We start from the raw sequence: 11,920 nt of genomic DNA, 5'->3' as shown, positions 1-11,920 counted from the left end.
ATATATATATATATATATATATATATATATATATAGGTAGAGGATCCTGTAAAAAGTGCTCAAAGTGTAAGAAGTGTGAGAAGTGTATTATAACACTATATATAATACTATATAACACTATATAAACACCGTATAACATTATATAACACTATATAATACCATATAACACTATGTAACACTATATATCATTATATAACAAATATAACACTATAGGTTGTCTGATAGCATGTCTATGATAGATGTATAGTGTTATATTTGTTATATAATGATATATAGTGTTACATAGTGTTATATGGTATTATATGGTGTTACATATTGTTATACGGTGTTTATATGGTGTTATATAGTATTATATATAGTGTTATAATACACTTCTCACACTTCTTACACTTTGAGCACTTTTTACAGGATCCTTACCCTATATATATATATATATATATATATAGGGAGAAGATCATGAGAAAACTATATCTAAATGAGAAAACTAGAAAACTAACTAAAAAAACCTAAAAAAAGCTAAAAAGAATACCAATTTTTTTAACAATTTATAAAAAAACCGCTATTTTTTATATATAAAAAAATTCAAAAAAAAAATTGTTGTACTGCACATGTGCATTATATGTGTACTACACATGTGCATTATATTCGTAATAGTGCACATGTGTAATACAACAAAAAAAAATTATTTATTTATTTGTTTTTTGAAAAAAATTTTCCATACATAAAAAATAGCGATTTTTTATAAAAAAAATGTAAAAAAAAAAAAATTGGGTATGTTTTTTAGGCTTTTTTAGTTAGTTTTCTCATGATCCATCTCCTCCATGAGTGTGACATTCGTAAATTTTAATTTGCTTTTTCCACACTCATTCATAAATGTTAGAGTAAACCTCAATTTTCAGCCCTGTGGTTTGCTGATTTTAACACTCTAAGTCCAATAGTTTAAAAATTGCATTTATCGTCCATTAGTTTGCTATTTTAACAGTTTCAGTCCATTAGTTTGCTGATTTTAACAGGTTCAGTCCACACCACTAACACTCTTGGTTTTAAATTGCGTGATGCGCTCCGATGCATTTAGTCCAAAAATCTAATGCGTGATGCGCGATGCGAGCGCATCACGTATGTGATGCGTTTCTAAAAAATTAGTTAAAAATTATTTATACTTAGTAAATTAAATATTATATAAATACCTTCATAGCCTGTTGACACCCCGTAAAATGTCGTTTCACGAATCCCTACCCGGCTCAAAAAATCCTTTCAAGCAACCAACCGTTTTTTGCCACGTGTCCATTTGTCCCCTAGTATCTATATCTCTGTCACGTTGCAGCACGTTGCAGGAGGATAAAAGTTGGTACTTCAGTGTGTGTTTGTGTGTGAGAGAGAAACACACTCATCTACACCGCCACCATCACCTCCACCACCACCACCACTGCTCCGCCTCCTTAACCCATACCCACCTCCACCAAACCACCATAACACTACAACCGCCGAACCAAAACGCCACCTCCTTTTCCTCCTTCCCTCCTCTGCCGACAAACCCACCATCACCAAGCACCACCTCCCGTTAAAGATAAGTGTTTTTGAGAAAGAGAGAGAGAGAGAGACAGTACTGGTTTTGAGAAAGAGAGAGAGAGAGAGTACTGGTTTTGATGGTGGCGGTGGAGTGATGGTGGCGGTGGAGGTGATGGTGGCGGTGGAGTGATGGTGTGCCACGAGCCGGCACAGGTATGCTACGAGCCGGCACAACACAAGGTTCGAGCCGGTTCAGGTATGCTACGAGCCGGTAAAACACAAGGTTCGAGCCGGTTCACCTGCTCGGAGCCGTTTCAGCTAATCCGAGCCGTTTGTCGGACACGTGTCTCCATCAGATTGGTCATCGTTGAAGGAACTCCTTGAGCCGGCACAACACAAGGTTCGAGCCGGTTCAGTTGACGGTGTCGGCTCGTGGCCGGGTCAGTTGACCAAAATTGAAAAAACAGCGTGGTCAAGGCTAGTTTCATAATTTTCCTTTTAAAAAATCTATACCACAGCACACTTAAATATCTATAGATTGTATACATTTTTAACGAGAAATGAGTCATGCAAACTGAACACACATCTTTATAACTAACTATTCTTGTCGGTTAAAATTTCACACTAAGTGTGAGCATTTTTAATATCCACATTTCATGTTTTTTAGTTAGTTTTATACGTTTTATAATCATCTGGCGCAAATTGACCTATCTTTTAATGGACTTATACACACTGGCGAAGCTTGATCTGAATAACGGGGGGTCGAAAACGTATATACACAAAAATTTCTATACAAAAACTACATATATAACACTACTGAGCGAAAAGTTCAGGGGGTCGGGCGCCCCCTCCTGTCCCTTGTATACATCGCCCCTGCTTATACATACTACAAAAAATCATTATTTTGTATAATACGTAAAGATTTCGCATAGTGTGATTATAGCTTAATCGATATGTATCAGGCTTAGAAACAACAGAAAAAATTCTTTCTTCACTTGTCACTCGATGATGGATTGCACATCTTATCACATAAAATTAATATTGGATTTTAATAATCTCAATTATTATTCGTTGTTGACCGTCAACAGTCCCAACTTCAAATATAACCACTAGCAGTCCCAACAATTAATATATTGGCCACCAATGGACCCTGACTAACAGAATCCTAACGCCGTTAGTCTCCGGTTGCCGGAAAACCGTTTTTCGACAGAAAAAGTTTTCTAAAGTTCTGATCTAAGGTTACAAAGAGGTTTGAGACGAAAATGTTGAGTTTTCCGGCCAAAAAGAAGTTTTCGGTAACTTCAGTAATTGGGGTTTTTACTAGAAAAATATTTCTAAAGGTCCGCAATAAGGTTACAAAGAGGTTTGGGACGAAAAGGTTGAGTGTTCCGGCCAAAAACGTTTTTCCAGCGACCGGAGACTAACGACGTTAGAGTTCTGTTAGTCACGGTCTATTGGACGTCAATATGTTTATAGTTAGAACTGTCAGTAGTTATTTTTGAAGTTGAGACTGTTCGCAACCAACGATGAATAGTTTGGATTATTAAAATCTAATATACCCTGGAAGAGTTCTATGCATGATAGAGATAAAAATGGCCACTTGTTGTGTCCAATGTTTTAAAAACCGGCCGGTTATACCGGTATTACCGTTTCCAGATGTAAATCCGGTACGAAACACTTCGGTAAATAAGTGAAATGGCATAAGGTTTGTACCGACGGTAAAATCCCGTATACCGGTTTGGAACGTAATACCGGTACCGGCCCAGGGTTATTTTAGTTTGGGTTGTTACTTATTTTTATTATATATGTTACTTATCTTACATAATTTTTTATATTATAATTATTCGTAACTAAAAGTTCTTATTTAATATTGTATGAAACGAAAATATTTAACCTCTAGTTAATGAGGATGACAATAATATTGAACTTCATGTTTTGTGTGATCGTGAACTTGATGTATTCAACACTCAAATGGCTTAAACATATCATACATTTTTATTTATAAGAGCTTGTTGGAAGATTGAATGATTTTCGATTATTTTTTGGGTTATTTTTTTATTATGGATTTACCTTTGGATCATCTTTTAATATATAATCATGCATTTTTGCATTAACTTTTGAGTTGATATTGCAATTTATGAAATTATAGAGTTAGCTAGTCAACCCGGTTGAACCGCTCGATACAACCTGGTTCAACCGGTTGAACCATTTTTTAGCCTAACCAGGTTTGATTTAAAAACCGGTTTTTAAAACATTAGTTATATCCTTAGGGGAGGCGGGGTGGCATACCTTTTGCCCGTGATAGTTTATTATAACGAGTGATGAAAGATCAAACACCACCCACACTGTTTCTTGATCACTCGTGAATTTCACAACGCGTGAAGAATATCACGCGTGAAAAATGGAATATTGTGAGGGAATGTGAGGGTTTATTGTTGGGTGTTGTGAGTGATGGTCATTTCCACTAAAAAAGGTTGTGAGTGATGGAATAATAATTGATGATATGACAGAACTTGATTGGATGTTACGAGTAGTGGAATTTTTACAAGTGATAACCACCCCCTCCCCTTATAATAATGAGAATCCATTAATCCTAATAAATAATGATACCACCTCCTCTCTACACAACCCAAAGAGGATTAAAGTATTATGCAATGCATGTTCAAGACCAATTACCAAAATGCCATTTTACAAATGCTCCAAAGATGATAACTTCGTTCTCCATGATTGGTGCACCCAAAGAACTAAGTAAGAAACCATGAGTCACCCAGAACATACATATGCTTGAGCTTGTTGACATTCATGTCATCTGTTTGGGATTCATATATAGTATTTGTGGATTGCCTTGCAATGGGTTTGTATATTGTTGCACACAATGTGAATACTTCACTGTTGATGTTAATTGTGCATTTATGCCTAGAGAAATTACACATGAAGCACACGCGAATCACTTACAAGAGTAGACAGACGGTGCTTCATCCAATGTATCTAAGATGGAATGTCGCGCATGTCGTGTTAGTATTGTTGAAAGTAACACTTATTTTAGATGCAATGTTTGTGATTTCTATTTGGATTGCCGGTAAGTGAAGCCTCTGTGCCGTATAATTTAGTTCTCTTTGTATTATCATCAAATGATTGATTATTGTACCTTGAGAAGAAAGAAAAATTAGCCATGAAAGATAACACCTGATCTTATTATAGTTGTTGCTTGATGTAGTCCAACCATCTTAAGTCATAAAATAGTTCGTAATTAAATAACAATGAAATGAAATTTGCATCAATAAATATGATAACAATTAAAAACATGTAACAAACATGTTTATTCTTAAGAATGGAATCTGAATTTCATACATAAATGAAAGACGTAGGCTATCGACACACAACTAAAACAAGCAGAACAATACTAGTATGAAAAACAACTCATTTCTTTACCCTATGCTTTCACTTCATTTACACAAATGTTAAAACATACAACATATGAATTGAATGTACAAACAATCCACAACAATTCTGTATAGTCCAAAACCTGCACAACCGAAACTGCAAAACCGCCGGTCATTGGTTCCACCTTGTTGGCACAAGCCCGCACCACACCATATAGCAGCACAGCTCAAACCATATGTGTGATGGCCACTTCCAACAAACGAGTGTGCGGAACACTCAGAGTGGCAATCCCCCTCCGACAATTTTTCCTCAAAAAGGCGTAAAAATAATTAATGGCCAATTTTTTAGTGAAACACGAGTCTTTCCGCGCCCTGATGGATACATGACCGAGAAGATAAACCACCCCTGATTCCTTGGCTATATGTAGGAGTGTTAGCTCGTTTTCAAGGCTCTTGTCTTGACCAGGGTTGGTAGAGTCCTTTGGGGGCTCGTGTGAGGTGCTTGCTTCTGAGATTACGGGGCGTTTAGTGGTTGTTTTGCTTTTGTATTTGGATAAGAGAGGGGCACCAAGTGAATAGACGGTCCCGTTTAGATCTCGTAGAACACGTGAGGATTCATCTTCGGAATCGGTATCGTCATCCCCGTCACTTTCTAATGATCTTTCTTTTGCTTCTCGGCGAATGAACTTCTCAAGGCTTTCGATCAAAAGTTGCTCAAATAACTGGTGATTCTCCCTATGGACATCCTTGTAGCCATATCTTTAAGAATCCGTATGTTAAACTCAGGTATTGGATTACTAAATCTCTTAATACAAACTTGAAAGAAAGATAAATTACCTGGCAATACAGCGAAATATGTGGTAGCTTCTAGGGCAAACCCTTCGGAACAAGAATCTCTCACTCGGAGGCACAAAAGGAACAGGTACATTTTTAATGCACACAAAAACAATCATCGAATGGATAGCTGGAAGAGTGGCAAGAAATTGTCCAAATATCGTCGGCACGCCTTTTGCCAGCTCGTTGTAAAGCAATCCAATGCCAGGAGCTCTAACAGTTCCAAGATTGCTACCTAATTGGCGCATTATATCCATTGACATCTTTTTCTTGACTTCTGTTTCATATTTGAGCTTGCTACCGTAATTCCATATGTACATGATGAAATATGCAACCATCGCGAACACCAATATGAGCCAGCTTCCATCTCTAATGCCTCGTAAAACTGATGAAAAGAATATAACCTCTAACCCGAGAAAAACGGTGGAAAATAACAGAACAAGAATGATGTTTGTCTGCCATATAAGAAGCATTACAAGGATTACTAAGATAGTAGTCATCATCATCACACCAACCTCAGCAATGCCTGTATTTGAAATACAAATCAACATTAGACAAACAGTTAACGATATTAAATAATTGTTTGCAAATGAAGAATAAAAAGAGGAAGGAGTACCGTATGCATTTCCGATCTCTTCAGTGTTTGCAATAAAGCAGACAAGAAGAAGAGCAGAGGCGAGGAGGAACCAGTTCATAACTGGAATATAAATCTGACCCATGAATTTGCGAGAAGTATGTATGATTTTAAGGCGAGGAAAACAGCCAAGTGCTATTGACTGTTTGACACAGGAAAAGGTTGCTGTTGTCATTGTTCTACTAGCAATCAATGCTGCAATATTGGCAATTAGATACATCGGCCAAAAAATTTCATCTGCAGGCAGCCAAACACAAAAAAAATTACAAGTATTAGCAATGACTTTCTCTAGCAAGCTAAGCTTAAAGAGGTGAAAACTTCAACTCACTAATTTATAAATGGGTTGATTGAGGTTATGTTTATGTTTAAAAAACGTGAAACGGATCGCGATCCTACGGATTAGTGGTAGAAACTTTGGCAGCATAACATTTAGTCATCACAACTTATTCATACCAAAAGAGTTTATATCGTTTAAGCTCAGGGAGAGAACAAGAGTGTTCGATCTCCTCTCATTCTAAAACTTCACACTATCAACGCATGACTCATGCGTTGACATTCTAATACGTATGGCTCCTACGTTGTACATCACACAACGTATGGCTACAAGTCAACCGCAACACTCATGCGTTGACTGAACTCATGCATTAACTATCTACATACACAACACACAATCTATCTAGCCTATTCGCACAGTAACGGACACACAAATATGCAGTTATGCACCAACAGTTTTCTCTCTAACGGGTCAAACGGGTTAACTAAAAATTTTTATAGCTGTGCCACCTCTAACATTTCGTTTCTAATATTAACAATCAAGGGGGCTACACAATCAGTATAACTGTATAAGAGAAAAATAAATGAAGTTGATGTGTGCCAGGCTGGCGAAAACAAAAAAGGAGGCTCACTTGGGATAGAAGAAAAGAAAGTTTGATGTGCATGACCGTTGTTATTCATGAGATAGGCAGCTTGACCCAAGTAACCCAACAGAAGGCACGGAAGTACAAGGAAAGCAAAAATAAGCTGCAAAATACAGATTCCATCTAAAGTAATTCAGATGAAGCAATAGAAAGAAAAAACGTTTGCATTGAAAGAAAATATTTGCAATACCTGGATAGCTCCTACAGAAAAATAGCAAAGATCTGCAAACATTGCTTCTGAACCTGAAGTATACCAGCAGAAAAGAAATAAAGGCTTTAATAATAGTTACATAAACCAGCTTAAAGCTAAGTAGCTAACTGCAGTTATTCATCTCAGTTGCTTGCCTTGCCTTGAATTTATCTTTTCAATTAATAATAAGAGAAGAAGTGAAAAGAAAGGAATAAAGGATAAAAGAATTAAAAAAAAAAAAGTTTCAGCCTATTCGTGAGTTGAAAGAGAAATAAAATCATAAAAAAATCAGACTCAACTTTATATTGCTCTTGTAAGCGCTACAAAAATTACAATGTAAAACATATTTTTGTATAGAACATGAGATATTTTGTTTTACAATCTTATACGGTATAACTACAAAATTATAACTGTGGAGCACAGAGTGTATTCAGAGGTTTTATTTGAAATTTGGTGTTATGCTTTATACATTTGTTTTGTACAAACTTATCTGCATTATTATTTGCATATAAGACACGTGATGAGCTAATGTTAAAACATTTAGCATAAGCGCTTACCGGTTGCACACAGAAGACATCCTCCCAGAGAATACAATGCCTTAGCTGAGTCCCTCTTGAAATAGTAATAAATGTGAACAGGATTAAACGCCTTCAATACACTGCTGTCATGTTTCACAAGGTTGTAGATGCCAATTCCCCCAAGGGAGCAAAACCATAGAAATAAGGCTGGCCCAATAGCAAGCCCAATCTTACTTGTTCCAATTCTTTGTACACTGAACAAAACAATAAGATATGCAACTGAAATCATCACCACATGATCTGCATTACACACATAAAAGAAAATATGAAATGACTGGTCAAAAAAATATCTTGGTATCCTCAACCCAAAGGAACGTGAACAAACATTAATATAGATCAGAAAGCATAACTATAGAATCTTGACATAATAAATAACTATTTGAGGTAAAATGCCATTTTCGTCCTGAGGTTTGGCCAGTTCTGCGACTTTCGTCCAAATGTTTGTTTTTCCGCATCAGGATCCAAAAGGTTTGAAATCTTGTCATTCTGTCCGGCTCGTTAACTCCATCCATTCTTCTCTGTTAAATCAGGGGTATTTCCGTCTTTTCTGTTAACTTAAAGGATATTTCAGTCTTTTTCAATTTATGTAAAATGGATGGAGTTGACGAGCTAGATAAAAATGGCAAGATTTCAAACCTTTTGGATCCAGATGCGGAAAACAAACCTTTGAACGAAAGTCGCCAAACCGTCAAACCTCAGGGACGAAATTGGCATTTTACTCAACTATTTATTATTGGGCTAACAAGGATTAGTTTTAGTTTCATATCACCTTCCTCAACCATAGGAACTCCAAGCTTGAGACCACGAACGGCGGACATGACTGTACAACCAAAATAATTAGATAACATTGAATTCCTCTCGAAAATTCCGCAACAAAAACAACATACCCTTGATATCGTTTAACATTATGTGTATCAAAATCAACAAAAGGTAGGGCGAACGAATTAAGGAAATTACTAGAAACCTGACATTGCAGGCGTAACAACCCCGTCAGCTATCACCATGGAAGTACCAGCAAGGACCAACATCAAAAGAAGCTTTTTCAGCCCTAAAGAAGCTTCAAGACGCTCCTTTATTCTCAACGACCTCTCAAGTTCTGCAGATGGAACCTTCAACTTGAAGCTTGATATACGTGTATCAGAAGCAAGCTGATTTGGGAGTAGACTAACCTTAGCATGCCTACATATAAGTGAGTATAAAGCAAATGTACCACCTGCAGCATACATACCATAAATGATAAAACCAAACACCGTCTAAGTTAAACGGCCATCTTTTTGCAGGGACAGACGCAACGTATAAACGAACTAACATTAAAACTTACCTTCACCGTCGTCATTTGCCAAAAGAACTATGAGGGCATACTTGATCAGTGGAATCAAAATGAGTGTATATATAACGAGAGATAGAGCACCAATAATATCTTCATTCCCCTCAATTGGAGCCTTATTGAACATCACATTGAAAGTATATAGTGGACTTGTTCCAACATCCCCAAAAACTACCCCTAGTGTTTGAAAAGCCAGTTTAATGCTTTTGCTAAAAGTTATATCCTGCAAATACAATTGAGTACACATCATGTTTAAGAGAGAATAGTTCCAATTTCTAAACTGTTAGTAACATTTAAACACTTTAAGTACTCAAATTAACAATTATTAAACTACAGCTACATTTCTACACCAAATTGAGGCATAACAATCTAGTTTAGTTAAATAAGGTACGATCAACACTACTACCCTAGTGTTTAAAAGGCCAGTTGAATGCTTTTCCTAAAAGAAACATCCTGCAAATACATCATTGTAATTAGAAAGAAAGACCTTCATCATACATTCCATAGTTGCATACATATCATGTTCATGAGTAAAAAAACATAGGGATGACCATTTTTTACCAAGTACCAGTACCGTCCCGATACCACATACCAAACCAACACCGACCAAACAACATCAGTACCAGTATTCAATTTTATGGTTTACCATTTCGACACTAGCCAGTTTCCGTATTTCTCGGTAATTTAGCACTACCGGTACCATACCGCCATAATCGGTATGGTATTTTGCGTTTTTACTCATTTTTTCGGAATTTCCGTACCGATCTCATCTCAGTGTTTTCATATTCGGCACTAGTCAGTTTCCATATATTTCAGTAATTTTACACTACCGGTACCGTACCGCCATAATCGGTACAGCATTCCGTTTGCATTTTTACTCATTTTCGGTTTTGGTATTTTCCGTACCAGTACGGTAATGATCTCATCCCTGGCGTTTTAAGTTTCGGCACTAGTCAGTTTCCGTATACTTCAGTAATTTTACGCTACCGGTACCGTACCGCCATAATCGGTACAGTATTAGGTTTGCGTTTTTACTCATTTTCAGTTTTGATATTCTCAGTACCACCGGTACAGTACCATAGCTGTCGATAGTGAATAGCGACAAATTAGCGACAAGGCACCTATATGCTACGTAGCGAATAGCGATAAGGCACCTATATGCTACGTAGCGAATAGCGAGAAATAGCGACAAGGCACCTATATGCTACATAGCGAATAGCGATAAATAGCGACTGTCGAAAATTCAAGAAATTGTTTTACATTCAATCCACCAAAATAAATAAACATTCAAACCACCTAAATAGCTAAAATACTCAGTCACAAATCATCTAACTCTTCATATTCCAATTTCTCATCCCTAGATTTCGGACAAGTTTCCAACATTTTAACTAACAATTCTTCAACTACAACAACAATTCCACACCAAATTAGGGCAACACAACCTAAAATTACCTAAATCAGACACAATCAATAGTAACCATACCTCCAAATCAATCCGTTGAGCACCAGAAACCTCAAGAGTCTCCACATCCAACGAGTCAACCCTCGGTCCAGTCCGAATAAGCCTATACTCCACATTATCTTCATCCTCGGACTCCACACCGTTTCGCAACGGCAAATCCTCCTGCTGCACATCATTATTAATATCAATCTCTGAATCTGAATCATCTGCGTCTTGAAAAACCCAACGGAAGGAGTCAACTGAGTCCACTGAAGTTAATCCTCCATTGTTCTTACTGGATCCGCCTTCTTCTGCCATATTGTAGGTTTGATCGTGTTGAATTTGAATTCAATGAGGATGATTGAACAGTTGTGGCTCCATTATTGTTGGAATGGTGGAGCTGAGGTGTGGATTACGGTTTATAAACCCTAATTTAGTGTTGTAATTGTGATGATGTGCGTTGTTGTGAGTGGATAAAATCTTGTTGATTAAGTTTGTGTTAGTTTGGACGGTTGTCAAAACATGCTTTTAGTTAGGGATGGAAATGGGTCGGGTTTGGGACGGGTTTAGGTAATCTCAAACCCAAACCCGGTTAGATAAGCTTGTCCCAAACCCGTCGGTTTTCTAGCGGGTAAATACCCTTCGGGTATCGGGTATACCCGTGAGTTTCGGGTAAACCTGTTAATTTAAAAAGATTATTCGTTGGGTATACTCATCTCATAACCCATTAGGTATTTATCGGGTAACTACTAACCGGTTACATTTTGTATTGTCACTAAAAAAATATATATCAAATAACTACAATGTATACGGAATAGAATACCTATATGTGTAAAAAATGAATGTATCATATATATATATATATATATATATATATATATATATATATATATATATATATATATATATACATATACATATTTAATAATATAAAAGAAATTATATCGGGTATACAATCGGGTAAACGAGTACTCTTTATCGGGTAATTGGGTCGGGTAAACGGGTATATCACTAAATCCCAAACCCGTCCTAAACCCGCAAAAAAAAAAAATAAAAACTATTCCCAAATCCGTCCCAAACCCGATTAACCGACCCTAAACCCGTCCC

At 36.7% G+C, this 11,920-nt stretch overlaps 1 protein-coding gene across 1 annotated transcript; it reads right to left on the bottom strand.

The window, feature by feature from the left end:
- Positions 1-4,814: 4,814 nt before the first annotated feature.
- LOC110916532 (potassium transporter 7) lies at positions 4,815-11,314 on the bottom strand. The gene is made up of 10 exons (XM_022161242.2): positions 10,856-11,314; positions 9,367-9,595; positions 9,010-9,258; positions 8,815-8,865; positions 8,025-8,285; positions 7,468-7,520; positions 7,266-7,380; positions 6,343-6,597; positions 5,730-6,252; positions 4,815-5,651 (listed from the first exon to the last, which is right to left on the bottom strand). The coding sequence occupies exons 1-10, from the start codon at positions 11,129-11,131 to the stop codon at positions 5,120-5,122; spliced, it is 2,544 nt and encodes an 847-aa protein (XP_022016934.1). The 5' UTR covers positions 11,132-11,314; the 3' UTR covers positions 4,815-5,119.
- Positions 11,315-11,920: the final 606 nt, after the last annotated feature.

Source organism: Helianthus annuus, chromosome 16, assembly GCF_002127325.2.
Source record: "Helianthus annuus cultivar XRQ/B chromosome 16, HanXRQr2.0-SUNRISE, whole genome shotgun sequence".
Classification (NCBI taxonomy): domain Eukaryota; kingdom Viridiplantae; phylum Streptophyta; class Magnoliopsida; order Asterales; family Asteraceae; genus Helianthus; species Helianthus annuus.
Note: the sequence above shows the minus strand (reverse complement) of the source record. Positions and strands in the feature narration are given on the sequence as shown.